Source organism: Microtus pennsylvanicus, chromosome 2, assembly GCF_037038515.1.
Source record: "Microtus pennsylvanicus isolate mMicPen1 chromosome 2, mMicPen1.hap1, whole genome shotgun sequence".
Classification (NCBI taxonomy): domain Eukaryota; kingdom Metazoa; phylum Chordata; class Mammalia; order Rodentia; family Cricetidae; genus Microtus; species Microtus pennsylvanicus.
The window spans coordinates 98,884,274-98,901,934 of record NC_134580.1 but is presented as its reverse complement, the minus strand read 5'-3'; the positions used below and the strand labels follow the sequence as shown (position 1 = coordinate 98,901,934).

The 17,661-nt window shown below is 41.9% G+C and overlaps 1 protein-coding gene across 1 annotated transcript; it reads right to left on the bottom strand.

Moving 5' to 3' along the window:
- Positions 1-320: 320 nt before the first annotated feature.
- On the bottom strand, positions 321-17,660 carry Haus2 (HAUS augmin like complex subunit 2). The gene is made up of 6 exons (XM_075961890.1): positions 17,548-17,660; positions 9,972-10,064; positions 9,224-9,293; positions 6,572-6,704; positions 3,764-3,872; positions 321-2,044 (listed from the first exon to the last, which is right to left on the bottom strand). The coding sequence occupies exons 1-6, from the start codon at positions 17,638-17,640 to the stop codon at positions 1,838-1,840; spliced, it is 705 nt and encodes a 234-aa protein (XP_075818005.1). The 5' UTR covers positions 17,641-17,660; the 3' UTR covers positions 321-1,837.
- Between the last annotated feature and the right edge of the window lies 1 nt (position 17,661).

Here is a 17,661-nt window from a genome sequence, read left to right as displayed (position 1 = left end):
TCCAGCTTGAACTTCACGAAAAGAAACATTTGTTCAAGGCAAATAGAGATTCAAAGCTTGTTAAACTGAGGCCAGAGGACTGTTGAATCCTGCCTAAGTAACACAAAAAACCCTACAAAACTGAATCTTTCTCCCTCCTAGGCAACTCTTTCTTCTAGCTCTCAAACAAATCAGCACTTACTGACCACATTGTACAAAATTAGCTTTTCTCTTTACATTAGAATTTAGGTTAACTTACCTTAAGCTTTTGTGAGTTGCATAGTTTGAATGTCTATACTATATTAAGTTAAGAATATTTCCCCTCTGTTACTCGGTATTCATATGAATCCACATTTAGTTGAAATTAAGTTTATTTTTACATCTTGAGGCATTAATAGGAAATATAAATACAAAACCAACAGGATAACAATAGTGGTAACATGATAATGAATATATCTACACATAATATACAAGGAAAATGAATAGATGTTAAAAGAGATTTGAGATAAAATACAAATAAGGATTTTGATCAGTTATCTGGGTGATGGTCAAAATCTCAACACCACTTTTGCACGGTACATTTGTAAAAGCTGTAGACTTTCTCAAAATAATGATCTGCTGTTTTTAATGGTTGTTTGTTTTTTTTTTCGGGGTGTAGGGTTAAGGATCCTGTTTTTTATGGACATCTATTTTACTATATAACAGGTGAAGCCTTATATTGAACATGTGATGAACAGAAGGTTCGCTGAACTCCATGGCACAGCATGCAACAGGATGGACACACTGGTGCACAGGTTTCAGAGGATTTAGATATAAGCCAGAGTACTTACAGTAACAAAGTAAGCGAGAACAGCTTGAGGTAGTTGTTAACTATTCTACTTTAAGCAGACTAGTCTCTAATTTTATGACTAGCCCTAGGTAGGTAAAATATATCATATATTCCATTACAAACCTCTAAACTTCAGCCAGATGTGATGGCACATGTCTGTGATTCCTGCACTCGGGAGGCCTGGGCTACATAGTAAGTTCAAGTTCAACCTTGGCACATATAAGAAGTATTGAAACAAAAATTTCTAAATTTGATTGCATTATGCCTTTTCTTCCCCTCATCGTTCTTCATCCTCAGCATTTGTCTTCCAGGCACCCCTGAGAAGACAAGCAGGTCCAGTGATCTGCTAAGGGGATATATGAGACCTGGTGTCACCACACTCCAGCCGTGAACTAGTAGAGCAATTGAACTGTGACACTGTGAAATGCTGTCTACCACCAAAATTGTTATGGATGTGGTGCTCCAGGAGTTTTCCAGGGACCAGTAGCAAAAGTACTTTCTGCTTGGTATATACTAGCATCCTAGACTCTCAGAAGGAAAGCAAGTGTCCCACAGAAGCCTCCCTGCACAGCCTGGTCACACAGCCCGTCTCATTGGTGTGCCAGTCATGGAACTACCACTTCATTAAGACTTCAGGGGCAACAGGCCCACTGTGTGACCATTCCGCAATCTCAACAGGGATAGTTACCACAAAAACCTTCAGACTCGGGATATTCCAATTCAGAAATGTTTTTAAAAGACACGACACAGAATCATAATACAGATTCTGTCTGATGAGTGTCCAACTCACTCATATATTTGATCTTTTGTAGCTTTATCAAAGAGAGGAACATATGAAAAAGTGGTATGTGGATCCCAGGGATTGAAGCAGGAGCTTTTCCTGCTGACATCTCCCTGGCCCCGGCACTCCAATAGAAGAGGGCTTTTTCAGAGTTGCTAACAACAAAGTCTACCAAATCTCCCTGTCACAGATCACCTGGAAACGGACTTCTTTGACTTCACGTAATTAAGCAAAGGTAAATATGGCAATCACTTGGCATTAACAGTTTGGGCATGCACTTTAGAAACAAAAGGTAAAGGAGGTACTCTATCAAGTTTGTGAAGATAATTTTCCTCAGCAAGGATTTTGGGGACACACAAAGAAATTTCCTTCTGTTGTTCTCGCCACCTGAGTATATTCTCTGTCAGTTCTTCTGTCTTGTTCACCAAATTGTCCATCTTGGATAAAGCCTTTCTCTGTTACATTTAAAATAAAGAAAAACAGGAAAAAAAATCAGTTACCGATTACCATTATGTCAGAAATAGATACATCAAAAATTAACATCTGATCTTTTCTAGTCCCTTACTGCAAAAATTCCTTAAAAACTGTGTCTCTACCCCCAACCCAACCACACACTATCTATCTGTGAGGTCACACTATCTGTCTATCTGTGAGCTCACTTCTCCTTTAACAGCAACTTCAAACTCGACACAAATAACCTCAAGCTTTCTCACTACATCTGGCTGGTCTGGAATTCACGGGCATTCCTAGCGCTGTGATTACAGGCCTATGTGTGTCACCAAAGTTGTCTTAAATGCTTCTAAAGGTGTAGGGTGATTAAAGTCTGAGATTCTGCAATTTTCTTTTCTTCTGGTGCTTAGAATGCAGCAAAGGTCTTTCACAGCAGGAAAGCACTACAGCAATTCCTAATAATTTTATTTTATATTTAGACAAATTCAATCCTATAAAGTAAAAAGTATGTATTTTGTGAGGTGTGGCGGTATATATCTAAAATCCTAGCACTTGGAAGGCAGAGGCAAAAGGACAGTGAGTTTGAAGCCAGCCTGGGCTACACAACCAGATCATGGGGGTGGAGGAGGAGGAGGAGGAAGCAGATGGAAAGGGAGTAGAAAAATGAAAATGATGTTACAGTAATCTTTTTAAAAAATGAATCTTTTTGTTTTGAGACAGAATCTCACTTTGTAGCTTAAGCTAGTCTGGCACTTACTACATTGTGCAGGCCAGTCCCAAACTCCACAACAATCTTCTTCAGGCACCCAAATACTAGAAGGTGTAGGGTACCATGCTTGGTTAAGAAAATGTATCTGTTTTATGATTTTAATAATGACTAACTCAAAGTGAAATTAGTCGAGCTCGGAAAGACAAACACCATAAGTCTTGTCTCATATATGTAGCCTATATCTTAACTGTATGTCTGTGTTATGAATGTAAAAGAGAAACAGTGAAAGGAGAAGGAGAGACATAGCGGGATGTGAGAGAGGGTAAAAAAGAGAATACATGTGACGTGCAAATAAAAGGAGACACTATCCAGAGGAAGCAAGAGGGACATGAGGAACTGGATGGAGAAGGGAGAGGACAGCAGCAGACGAGAAGACAGCAGAACAAAGGGAATGTCATGATGAAATACATAGCACGAATAATAAAAACCCAGAGACAGATACTGGGGTTCAAGCTGGAAGATGAGAAAAGCAAAGCAGCCAGCCACTAGAAAAGACTTACCTCTATCAAGGCCGGGCGACTGCAGACTGAGCCCCTGTCTCCTTTCATTTTACATTCCCCTGTACTGCTGGGATAAAAGGTGTGTAATTCCCTAGTGCTGGGATTAAAGGTGTGAGCCACCACCACCTGGAACTATTTCTGCATAGATTTTATGTAGCCCAGGGGGGCCTTGAACTCACAGGGATCCATCTGCCTCTGTCTTCCAAATCCTGGGATTAAAGGTGTGTGACACCACTGCCTGGTTTCTAGGCAAGCTTTATTGACTAAAACATAAATAATAAAATATCACTATAGATATACATTGCTTTGTTTGTTAATTTAGGAGTCTAAGACCAGCCTTAGCTACATGAGACTATGGGGAAAAATAAAACATAAACCAAAAAAAATAACTGGGACAGTGACACAGTTGAGATTCTAGTGTAAGAATTAAGAGCAGCTATATTAGTAATACTCACCATTTCCGCTAGGTTTGCATCTAAATGAAGGGTATTTCTAATTGTTTCAAGATGGGCTTCTAATTTCTCAACGAAAGTCACAGCCAATTCCAACAAATGTACCATATGTCTGAAAGAGAGTGCAGAGTGAATGTAAATTTACCCCACAGGCTCCCATGTTTGGACACTTGGTCCCTATTGGGTGGTGCTGTTTGGGGATTCATTGGAGCTTTGGGGCACAGGGACTAGCTGGGAGATGTAGATCACTGGGGGCAGTCCTTGAAGCTGCTCTCCAATTCCTGATCCGTTAAGATGTCAACAAGCCATGCCACAATCCTGCCACTGCAGATGGAGTTGCCCTAGGTGTGTGTGTTACAGTTCTGCGGATGAAGGCTTCCTCATTGCAAGCATTACAGCTCTGCTGGGAGCTGGGCTGAGGTGTTTTCACAGTGTGTTATAGCACTGTTCCCGGAGGGGTGGGGGTGGGGGGTATTTCCCCAACGAAACTGTTACAGGGAAAGGTATCCTGGCAGTCAGGAGTCCAGATATACCACTACATTGCATCCCACAAGAAACCTCACATAAGAGATTTTGAGGGAAAATCCAGGAGGATGGCTGCCTCTACTAGGGTGAGGAGTAAGAAGCCGCAGAGAACTGAGCAGAAGACAGGGTTTATAGAGCATTTCTTGGGGGCGATGCTTTCTAGGGTTAGGGATTGGTGGGTTTTCAAGTCCAGGGCATTACAGTGCTCTCTCTGTGAGTGGAACCTGGCAGTTGGAAGACCTGAGAGACAGGGACCCCTCCTTGAACACCTTGAGGGGTTTACACCAGTCACAATGCCTTCCCTACAATGTGAGATTGTACTGCCTCTAAACTGTGAGCCAAAACAAGCCTCTCCCCAACCAATTTCTTCTGTTAGGTATTCTGTGACAGTGGTTAGAAAAGAAAAGCAATACAAGGAGAAAAAAATGAACTTTTCTTCCTCCTCCTCTTAAATATTCATTTTGCGTGTGGGTGTTTTGCCTGCATTTCTGTGCACCACATGCATGCAGTGCCCACGGAGGCCAGAAGAGGGCACTGGATCCTCTGGAACTAGAGTTATAAGATTGTGAGCTGCCATGTGGGTGCTGGAAAAGTAGTCTGTGATCTTAACCTCTGAGCCATCTCTCCAGCCCTTTAACTTTTCTTCTTTAGCTGTTTTGTTTCTTTCCCTTTAATCAGGACTGTTAATTTTTATAAGCAAATCTAAGGAGCATCATTAACACTTTAATGAAATTATTAATGGCGAGAAGGTTCTCTTTCACTGAAGGCAAAATTTAGAATTGTCATCCAAACAGAAAAATAGAATGAGCCAGGCTTCATGGTGCCAGCCTTTAACTCTAGTGCCTAGTGCTCAGGAAGCAGAGGCAGGTGGATCTGTGAGTTCTAGGCCAGCCTAGTCTGCATATCAAATTCTAGAACAGCCAGGGCTACATAGAAAAATCCTGCCTCAAAAGACCCTCCCCCCAAAAAAAATTAAAATGGAAAGACACATTATTCATGATAACTGAATTCTAACGGCTAGAAAACACTCAGTGGAAATGGGTGTGGTGATACGTGTCATTATTCCCAGCACTTGGGAGGCAGAGGCAGGCGGATCTCTGTAAGTTTGAGGCCAGCTTGGTCTACAAGAACTAGTTCCAGGACAGTTCCAAAGCTATTGAGAAACCCTGTCTCAAAAAACAAAAACAAGGGGCTGGAGAGATGACTCAGAGGTTAAGAGCACTGACTGCTCTTCCAGAGGTCCTGAGTTCAATTCCCAGCAACCACATGGTGGCTCATGTGTAATGAGATCTGGTGCCCTCTTCTGGCATGTGGGCATACATGGAGGCAGAATGTTGTATACATAATAAATAAATAAATAAATCTAAAAAACAAATAATGAAACTCTCAGCTGTTGGTAATAACCATCTCATATGATGACACTTCCCTAGACAAAGCCTCATATTGGTTCAGAGAACAGAGAAGACAACAAAGAAAAATACTACACTGCAAATTACCACACATTTTTTGAATCTGCATTATAAAATCTTCAAAATCATTGCTCAGTTCATCTTTTTGTTGTTGCTGGCTTTTGTTTTGTTTTTAAATCACTTGCCTGACACTCTGAGACACATGGTCAGTGAGGTAAGAACAAAGTCCATTTTTTCATCCTCAACTACACAGTAAGATTGAGGTCAGCCTATGTAAGACCCTGTCTCAAAAAAAAAAATCACATCGTTTCCAGTTTTTGTTCCCTCCCCTGATCTGTCTTTTTGACACAGGGTCTCCTTATGTAGGCCTGATACTGAAACTCACAATGTAGACCAGGCTGGCTTCAAACCCAGAGATCCACCTGCCTCTGCCTCCTCAGTGCTAACATTAAAGACATGCATCACCATGCCTAGCTTCAGTTTTTGCATATTTTAATATTTTATCTTTGTTAAATATCAACAGAATTTTATATATAGGCAATAATCAATGTATTTCATAAGAAACAGTCTATACATAATAAAGCAGATTTTAATCATTGTGCTGCATGTTAGGAATCTAATATTTTTCATCAAAGCCATAATTTATAAGTCCTAAGATACAAGTGGCAAAACAAAGTCCTTTCTTTTTTTCCAGTTATAATTAATTATTTAAAAACAAAGGATACTTTCCAGTTTAATGTATCAACAGTAGTACTGTTAATAAATACAATCAATAAAATATTGTTTTGTGAATTATGTTACAACATAACTGCCAGTCTAAACAAAAGCTACCTTAAAAAGGCATGCATAATTCTCCATTTCTGCCTCGTGATCTAACCTGTGATAAACAGCTTCCATTGGCAAGTTCTCCTGGCAGATGGGTCTCAGCAGTCTTTGCCTGATGGCCCGCTTCTCTTTTAGCACGGCTTCCAGATGACTATTCATGCTTTGCAGGATATCACACTTCTTAACTACATAAACCAGAGATGGCAGCCACAGTTAGCAAAAACACAAGCATGCTTTAGAATTGTTAAGAATTTCTTTCTTGGGGACTGCAGAGATGACTCGATGAGTAAGGTCACTTGCTGGTCTTTTAGAGGACCCACATTGGCAGCTCACAACCATCTGTAATCCCAGTTCCAGGGGAGCCTATGTCTACTTCTGGCCTCTGAGGGCACTGCACACACACAGTGCCCAGGCACACACCCACACACATATAGTAAAAATACCGAAGCCAGCATTAATCTAAGGCTGCGTATAGTGGCTCAGACTGTAGTCTTGGCATTCCTCAGGCTGAGGCGAGAGCATCACTTAAGTTAGGAGTTAGACCTAGTCTAAGCAAGAGATCCCGATCTCAAAAGCAGACAACAAACAAATAAATCAACTTCACAATCTCTGTAAACATCTTCGTTACTTTGTTTTCTTTAGTAACATCAACTTTATCTTATATTTGCCTATTTTCTCTTAGGTTTCCTACTAACAATAAACTCTAGTACTAAATGCTTTCCTGTATTTTCCAAATCTAGTTTTTATTCTGCGTTAAATCCAGGGCCTATTCTTATATAATAATCATAAATTTTAAAATTAAATTTCCTCCCTCCCCATCCACACACCCTTTTTGTTTTCAAAAGGACATATTTGAAAGTAGATTATAGACTGCATGACCTTTTATTCCTTTTTTTAAAAATAACTTATTTAATTTTATTTTATGTGCATTGGTATAATGGTGTCAGATTCTCTGGAACTAGAGTTATAGACAGTTGTGAGCTACCATGTGGGTGCTGGGAATTGAACCTGGGGCCTCTAGAAGAGCAGTCAGTGCTCTTAACCACTCACCAGCCCAACTTTTTATTCTTTAAAACAAACAAAACAAAGCAAAACAAAAAACCAAACAGCTGGGCAGTGGTGGTGCACGCCTTAATCCCAGCACTCCGGAGGCAGAGGCTGACAAATCTCTATGAGTTCAAGGTCAGCCTGGTCACCTAGATTAAGTTCCAAGGCAGGCTCCAAAGCTACAGAGAAACCTTGTCTTGAAAAACAAAACTAAACCAGGCGGTCATGGCGCACGCCTTTAATTCCAGCACTTGGGAGGCAGAGGCAGGTGGATCTCTGTGAGTTCGAGACCAGCCTGATCTACAAGAGCTAGTTCCAGGACAGGCTCCAAAGCTACAGAGAAACCCTGTCTCGAAATACCAAAACAAAAAAACAAAAAACTAAACAAAAAAATTACATTTAGTGTACGTATGTGTGTGTGCAGGAGAGCCTTCATGTGTGAAGGTCAGAAGATAATTTTCAATTTTCACGAGTTGGTTCTCTACTTCATGTGAGTCTTAGGGACTAAACTAAGGCTTGATGGCAAATCTGCTGAGTCATCCAGAATACCATGATCTTTTATTCTTTTTTTGTTTTGTTTTTGAGACAGGGTTTTTCTGTGTAGCCCTGGCTATCCTGGAACTAGTTCTGTAGAAAAGGATAGTCTCAAACCCAGAGATCCACCTGCCTCTGCCTACCAAGTGCTGGACATGGTGGCACATGACTTTAATCCCAGGATTTGGTGGTAGAGGCAGGTGAATCTGAGAGGTTTAAGGCCAGCCTGGTCTACACAGTGAGTTCCAGGCCAGCCAGCACTTCATAGTGAGACCCTGTCTCAAAACTACACAAAATATAACAAAACCAAAAACCCTTCCTGCTTCAGAATGCTATTATTTTACTACTTTAAAAAAAATTTATTTTTATGTCTATGAGTGTTTGGCCTGCATGTATGTGTATATACTATGTGTGTGCCTAGTGTCCATAGGCATGGATTCCTCAAGGTTAGAGTTACAGACAGTTGTGAGCTACCATGTTGGTGCTGGCAACTGACCTGGGTCCCCTAGAGGAGCAGCCAGTGTTCTTAACCAAAGAGCCATCTCTAGTTCTTAAACTTTGCTTGCTTGCCCTTTAAAAAAACATAAACCAAATCTTAGTTATGCCTGGTTTCTGATTACTGGTAATTCTTCTTGGGATGGGTGTTACAAAAGAGTGAGACTGAGTCCTACACCTAAGTCACTCTGGATTCCTGTCTTCAGTGTGATGTCTGTCCACCAAGAGCTCCAGAACTGGAATGGCATCCACCATGTGGCCTTACCCTAGTTGAGCTGTGTGCCTTGAAACCTCCAGAACTGTAAGCAAGCTAAACCTTTTTCCTCGTATACTACCCAGCCTTGGATATTTTCTTGTGGCATCAGAAAGGGAGACTAAAGAGGAGCCAACCTGGTCACTTTCTATACGCTATTTTCACTAGTCAAGTAAAGCGGACTTGTTCCAAGCTAGCCAAGGCTATATAGTAAGAAAACAAAACAAACAAACAAAAAACCCTGAAAACATGTTAGTTTTGGGACAATACCTAGGAAAGGTTATGACATTATAATTCTGCCACCTGGTGTTTATATACAGTAATTCAAGATCAAGCTGAAATCCTAATGGTTACTCTCTTAAGTAAGCAACTTACCCAAATAGGAAGGATGAATGAGATCTGCTGTATCCCTTTCTAATTTCAGAAGTTCAATCTCCAGGTTGTTCTACATGAGGAACAAAAGGAAAGTTTAGCTCACTCAGAAAGTGTCCTAAAGTTTTTAAAGGCTTAACAGACTGATAAAATGGACATGCTACAGAAGCACAGTATAAGACATATATATACCTGTTCCTTAAATGGGATGGAAGGATGGTTTATATAAAAGCCAAAGTAAGTCACTGGAGCCTTTCATTTTGGTGTCTTGCCTTCCTCTTATTACAGTTAACTACTACAAAAAGCAATGCACTAGGCACTGTTTTTTTTTTTTAAGATTTATTTATTTATTATGTATACAGTGTTCTGTCTGCATGTATGCCTGCAGGCCAGAAGAGGGCTCCAGATCTCATTACAGATGGCTGTGAGCCAACATGTGGTTGCTGGGAATTGAACTCAGGACTCTGGAAGAGCAGTCAGTGCTCTTAACCTCTGAGCCACCTCTCCAGCCCCCCAGGCACTGTTTTAATTGCAAAAGAATGCTATTCCAACAATTAAGAGGACTTTTTTAGAGTTTGTTTTAGAGTTAGGTATCAACCCAGGACATCTTGTATGTTAGGTACCCACACCTCCTCTGAACTACACCCTAGCTACTACACTTGTATGTTAGGTACCCACACCTCCTCTGAACTACACCCCACCATACTACATTCTTTTTAAATGGAGAAGAAGTGAAAAGCTCATGATTCACCTGGTAGATTTTAGCTTTCATGTCTGAGATCTGCTGTGATCTGGAGAAGTTCTCAAAGCAAGGAGCCATTTTCTTAGGTGTACCTAACATCTCCTAATGGAAAATGAACAAGGAAAGCACAGTAAGCTACAAAAAGCATGCACACTAAAATATCATACACAAAGGACTAAAAATAACATTATGTCACCAGCCCTCCAGAGGCAGGAGGATCTCTGATAGAAGTCAGCCTGTGTTGCAGGAGGAGGGCCGCTTGTTCGACCCAGCGGCCCGGCTAGCTTAGCCCCGAAATAACCATACAGAAACTGTATTAATTAAATCACTGCTTGAGCCATTAGCTCTAACTTCTTATTGGCTAACTCTTACATTAATTTAACCCAATTCTATTAATCTGTGTATTGCTACGAGGCTGAGGCTTACCGGGTAAAATCCCAAGCATCTGTATCGGGGAATCCATGGCTTCTCGCTGACTCTGTCTCCTTTCTCCCAGCATGCCATTTAGTCCCCCCCCCCAACACCACCTCTGGCCTACCTAAGTTTTACCCTATCAACAGGCCAAGGCAGTTTCTGTATTCATTAACCAATGAAAGCAACACATAGATAGAAGGACCTCCTAAACCAAGCCTGGTCTACAGAGAGAGTTCCAGGACAGTCGGGGCCACACAGAAAAATCCTGTCTCAAAAAAATAAAACAAAATAGGATAAAATAAAAGTTACATGTCCAAAACTACACCTAAAACAAAGAACATATCAAAACTATAGCAATGCATATTTTCTGCTTCTATTTTACTTTGATAAGGACAAATGCAGCCCAACTTAGCCTTGAGCTTGCTATAGCCAAAGGATGACCTTGAACTTCTGACATTCCTGATTCCACTTCTCAAGTGTACAGCATAACACCAGGCTTTTGTGTATATGTGCACACACTGAACCGCATGTTTTGTGTATACATGCTCATGTACATTTGTATATGTGCGCATTTATGTGGTGGCCAGAAGTCAACCTCTGGTGTCTTCCTCTATTATTTCCCCATCATTTAGAGGCAGCTAAATTAGGAGATAGTTAGCCTAGGACTCTACTTGGTTTTGGTTATGAACAATTTCCACTTGTAACAACGTACTTGGCACACTAGGTCTTTTCCTAGTACATATGGAGTACATGTACTTTCTCTTCAAACAATGCACATAGCAACCTTAGAATCCTCTAAAACCCCTCAGTTGCATTGCGCTACATGTACCCCCATGACTGACTAATATAGTTTCTCTGCCTATAGCAACAAGCAAACTTAGACCATTTCTATACAAGTATATTCCTAAAGGGTAGGAAGAACATTTTGGCCTGAACTGCATGTGCAGAAAGGCAGACAACTGAGTCCTCTGGTAAACTTTTAGGGGAGAGCCTGTTTACTATCGTATGCCTAGGCATAAATGGGTATACGTCTTAGGAACTTTTCTCTTGCTGTGATGAAACACATAATCAAAGCAACTTACAAAATAAAGTGTTTAATTTGTGTTTTCATTTTCAGAGAGTTAGAGTCCATAACTGTCAGGGTTCTCTAGAGGAACAGAGCTGATAGAATGAATCTATCTATCTATGGAAAGGGGATTTATGAGAGTGCCTTACAGACTGTGGTCCAGCTAGTCCAACAATGACTCTCTACCAACAGAAAGTCCGAGAATCCAGTAGCTACTCCGTCCACAAAGCTGAATGTCTCAGCTGATCTTCAGTATATGGCAGGACATGAAGAAGTAGGCCCTCATGACAGTGAGGAATGAAGTTGCCAGCAATAACAGGAGCAAGCAGGCACAGAGCAAGCACTTCCTTCTTCCCCGTCCTATTATATACCCCATCATCAGCACGTGTGGCCACATTAAAGGTAGATCTTCCCACTTCAAGAGATCCAGATTAAAGATGGATCTTTCTACTTCAAACAATTTATTCAGAAAAATCCCTCCAGGCAGTGGTAGCACTGGCCTTTAATCCCAGAGGCAAAGGCAAGCAGATCTCCGAGTACAAGGCCAGTCTGGTCTACAGAGTGAGTTCCAGGACAGCCAGGGCTATCCAGAGAAAAACCTGTTTTTAAAAATCAACCAACCAACCAGTAAAACAAAACAAAATCCAAACCTTTTCCAGGTGGATTTCTGTGAATTAGAGGCCAGGCTGGTCTACAAAGAGTTCCAGGACAGCAAGAACTGTCATATAGAGAAACCCTGTCTTGAAAAAACAAAAACAAACAAACAAACAAACAAAAAAAAAAACGGGGGCGGAGAGATGGCTCAGAGGTTAAGAGCTCTTCCAGAGGTCCTGAGTTCAATTCCCAGCAAACACATGATGGTTCACAAGCATCTACAATGAGATTATTGCCCTCTTCTGGCATTGCATAATGTAAATAAATAAATCTTTTACCAAAAAGAGATATAAAGAAAAATCCCTCAAGGGTGTCAAGCCTCTTGTTTTAATTAATTCCACAATGTAGTCAAGTTGACAACCAAGAGCAGCCATCACCAGTCTACCCCTTGTCAACTTGACACACTACGGTGCTTCTGTCATGCTTAATTTCCAAATCATAATTATACCTAACATAACTATCACATGTAAAACTGCAAATGCACTATAAATTTTAGAACAGGTGTAATGTCCCTGGAGGGACATTCTTTTAGTATCTCGAAACATAAATATGATAACCACTGATATTCTCTTAATTGACATTACATGATAAAGAAATAAAGGAAAGAAAACAAATATTTGCACAAACACTTTCTTAACAAAACATAACAGAAACAATTATAATCCTTGTTTATGTAACTGATCACACGGCCTCTGTATCTCCTCCACCCTCAGCAGACCCTGGTTCTTTTCCTGGAAGGGTGACCCATACATTCAGCCCTGATGGGTCTGTGCCTCCCTGGGTTCGGCCATTGTAGTTTCCTATTGCCTTTAATCACAGAACTTGGTAGAACCAAGAGATGCCCTAAAGGATCTCCTGCACTCCAGACACAATCCTTTAACCTCCATCACGGAGAAGCAATCTAATTTCTCCTTGATAATTCTGACTGGTCACCCCTCCTAACATTGTTATTCCCTTCGTAGCCTGTTGGCCTAAAGTGACCAGAGGGAAGTCTGAGCTTCCTGTCAATGGAATGTTTGTTGTGTTTCCTGGCAGGAATACTTCCTGCTCTGGAACCAAAACTTCTAGACCAGCAGAACTTAAGGTTACTGGAATAGGTAACAAAAATTTTCCTAGTGGTTCACTAGGGGTGATAGTGAAAGGAATCATTCCCTTTCCAACCCCTTGATTCCTGAACCCATGGACCCTGGCTATGAGACAAACCGTATTATACATTGGATGCTGATTCAAAGTATACACAACCCTCTGGAGAACCCTATCCAAGTCCTCAGGCTGCTGCCACCTAACTGGAGCTGTAACCGTGTCTTCAAAAGGCCATTCCATTGTCCTATCAGGCAGCTGGTGGGGAACATGTTCAGACCACGGATTCCTTGATTGTGAGCCCACTGTTGTCCTTCTCTGGCTATGAAGTGAATTCCTTGGTCAGAAGTAATAATGTGCAGAATACTAAGACAGTGGAAAAGACATTCTGTAAGTACACAGATGGTAAGCTTTTGGCAGAAGCATTACATGCTAGAAAGGCAAATCTATAATCAGAACAAGTATCTACTCCACTAAGGACATAATGACAGAAGACACTGAATGCTATTCTCATCAGTCATCAGGCAAAGATGGGAGGAATGAAACATTTTCTGGTGAAGCAGTCACATGACATACACAATACATATTTTAGAAGTTTGCTATTTAGATAGGTGATTGTTACAGTATTCCAGGCAAAATGATGAGGATGTGTACCAGGTTAATAACAGTTAAAAAGGAAAGCGAAGGGCTAGAGAGATTGCTCAGTGGTTAGGAGTACTTGTTGTTATTCCAGAGGATCCAGGTTTAATTCCCAGCACCCACACGGCAGCTCACAACTGTCTGTGACTCCAGTTCCAGGTACCCCACCTTGATACAGACACACACATCAGAAAGGAAGGAAGGAAGGAAGGAAGGAAGGAAGGAAGGAAGGAAGGAAAGAAAGAAGGGAGAGTGGCAGGTGCAAGAGGCTGAAGCAAGATCACTAGTTTGTGGCCAGCCTGGGCTATATAGCCAGACACAGTCTCAAACAACAAGACTGGAGCTAGGGTGTAATTCAGTGAGAGAATAAAAGGTGCTTGGCATGTATGAGGCCCTTGATTCAATCCCAATAAATGCTATCTACTTTCCATCTATATAAATAGATTTGCAGTCTGTAATATTTTCCTCATGTTTAATTCTAGCTAAAGGGCAGTCAAAGAGAGACAATATAGCAAAGAAGTTAAAAGCTGAGGCTCTCACAGGAGAGTACATGGAGACTGCAGAAGAGGACAGACATTGAGAAAAATGTAACAGAAGATTCTGAGGTCAGTCTCCTCCCAGACACCTTCCTCATTTATACATGGCCCATAACACCCCTAGTCTTGCCAGAAACATACCGAAGATGTAAGGCCACTAAAGCAATTCTTGGAGCATAACCAAATGAAAATATGTCACTATCTTTCAAATAGTTAAACCTACCTTTCTTTCACCACCTAGTCATCCTCCAATAGAGAGATAAGACAGAACAAAGGTCACAGAAGCTGTTTTCTAGAGGAGTGGCACGGAATCACAATGTTAGATATCACCCTTAAAATTGTGTGGGGCTGCTGGAGATCGACCAAAGCTAGGGCCTCACAAATGCTAGGCAATCACTCTAATGCGAAGCTACATCCCCTACTCATCGTCTTTAACTTTTAAAAATTTATTTACTTCTAATTTATGTGCAAGTGTGTGTGTCTATGCTACCTGTGTATGTCACCCACAGAAGTCAGCAGAGGGTGTCTGATGCCCAGGAGTCAGAATTACAGGCACTTAGGAGCTGTCTGAGGTGGGTGCTGGGAACCAAACTCAGGTGCTCTGGAAGTGCGAGTGCTTTTAACCCGACACATGTCTACAGAGCCCACTTCTAACTGTTAATGCACACAAATGATGCACACTACAGGGATAGGTGTTTAGATCATATGACGAATCATGATCATGCCAAGAGTGTGTTTCAGTAGTACAGCACTTGCTTAGCATGGGAAACGTACTAGGTTGTGTCCCCAATGCAGGAAAAAAAAAGTATCTTAAGTTTTCATATGTAAAGTCTACTTAGAGTCAAATCAACCTAGAAGTCTCTAAGTAGTTTCTTCTTGAGAGAAATTGTTCAGTAAGACTTTTAAAAGATGTTTAAGTAACCGTGGAGTGGCAGATTTTAAAACAAGAAACTGGTTAATGTGTGTTACCTAGCAATAGGAAGACAACCTAAAACCACTACCACCCAAACAGGTACCTAAAACCCACCGTTCCACCAATGTCTGAGATCATCTATGGGTACCTTCCTTCTGTGTTAAGGAACCGTGTCCTCGATCAACACTTTGCTGAGGGACACTGAGTCTCAAATGTGTTAAGCTATGAAATAATCCAAAGTTTTACGGCATAAGAACTGCACAATGCAAAGTGGGGAAAGCAGGCAATGTGGTTGAAAGGAAACACGGAGAGTGAGGAAGGGCTAGGCTGGAGTACTGGCCCAGCACCTGTGAAAGCTCAAACACTCACAGCAACGCTGGGTCTTCAGGGAAGGTCCGAACTCTTTGCATACCAGTCTCAGCACAGTTGGCCCTTACTATTTATCACTGCATCTCTCGAGACAGAGTCTTGCTGTGGCCACCATGCCTGACTGCTCACAAAAGGAGAAGGTTCTGGGATCTAATTCTGTCACCTTGCTGCGTCTTTTGGGGTAATTCTTTTTTGCTTGAGACAAGGTCTCCTCACTCTGTACCTTAGGCTAGCCTTGAACTCTGAGCAATCTTCCTGCTTCCACAGCTCCCAAGTGCTTAGATTACAAGTCTTGTATTGACACATTTGGTTGTCTGTTTCCTAAACACTTTAGGATATCAGCAGTCTCTAATACCTCTACCATGAATTAAAAAAAAAAGTCTTCTATCAAGTCTGCATCACTAATTTCTACAGATGAATTACTAACTTTCCTCAACTTCCTTTTTGTTTTTGTTTTTTGGAGACAGGGTTTTTCTGCCTGTCCTGGAACTCACTTGTAGACTAGGCTGTGCTCCAACTCAGAGATCCACCTGCCTCTGCCCTGGAGTGCTGGGCTTAAAGGAGAACGCCATCACATCTGGCTTCAATTACTACTTCTTCCTTCCCTTCAATCTTTTTTTTTTTTTTTGTTTTTTTGTTTTGTTGTTTTTGTCGAGACAGGGTTTCTATGTGGTTTTGGAGCCTGTCCTGGAACTAGCTCTTGTAGACCAGGCTGGCCTCAAACTCACAGAGATCTGCCTGCCTCTGCCTTCCGAGTGCTGGGATTAAAGGCATGTGCCACCACCGCCCAGCTCTTCCCTTCAATCTTAAAGTCCTTAGTGAATCCCTATTCCTTTCTATCATTTTTCTATTATTCCTTCACATATTCAATTTCTCCCTTTTCTGTCTCCCTCCTTGATATGTGTACATGTCTAAAACAACCACTTCTTGGGCTAATCTTTATTATTCTCCTCTCAAAAGCAAACGCTTCCCCTATTCACACTCCAACACACACACACACACACACACACACACACACACACCTTTAAAAGATGCTCCCAGGCCGGGCGGTGGTGGCGCACGCCTTTAATCCCAGCACTCGGGAGGCAGAGGCAGGCGGATCTCTGTGAGTTTGAGGCCAGCCTGGTCTACAAGAACTAGTTCCAGGACAGGAACCAAAAAGCTACGGAGAAACCCTGTCTCGAAAATCAAAATAAAATAAAATAAATCAAAGATGCTCCCACAAAAAAATCTCCACTGGAGTTCTTCTGTACTCAAGTCCTTCTGCCCCAAACATACTTTAATAATTTCCACAAGTAGACGTTGTCGGAAATGCTCGTTTTAAGTACCGGCCAGTATTTCTTTCTCACTGCCCGCACTCTACAGTCTAGTGTAACGGTTCTCAGCCTGTGGCTTGCAACCCTTCTGGGGGTTGAACGACCCTTTACAGGGGTCGCCTAAGACAGTCGAACACACGCGTGTTTCCAGTACAACTCATAACAGTAGCAAAATTACAGTAATGAAGTAGCAACGAAAATAACTTTATGGTCGGGGTCACCGCAACATGAAGGACTGTATTAAAGGGTTGCAGCTTTAGGGAGGTTGAGAATCGCTGGTCTAGTGGAAGCAGTATCAGTGGAATTTTTAAAAAAGAAAAATGCAGAGCGCTGTTCCATCTCCGACAAGTAGCCCGGTATAACCTGCAAACACTCAAACCACAGAGTACTGGGAACGCCATCTGCTCGTTCCCTCACACTTAAAGAACCCACGGGAGAATGGTCACGGCCACAGTCTCCAAGGGACGATACCGGCCGGGTATTCAACACAGCCCTCAACTGGAGGACGACTCCCGCCCCGCGCAGCCACGACCACCACCTCACATCACAGCGGAATTCTGTCGCCCCCTTGATGACGCCGTCGCGGGCCCCGGCGTACCTCAGTGACCATCCCCGAAGCCACCCAGTGGTTCAGCAGTAGCCCAGCCGCACTCGGCGCGGACGCCGGGTCCCACGGGTTCGCGGCAGCCATGGCTCCTCCACACTTCTGGAA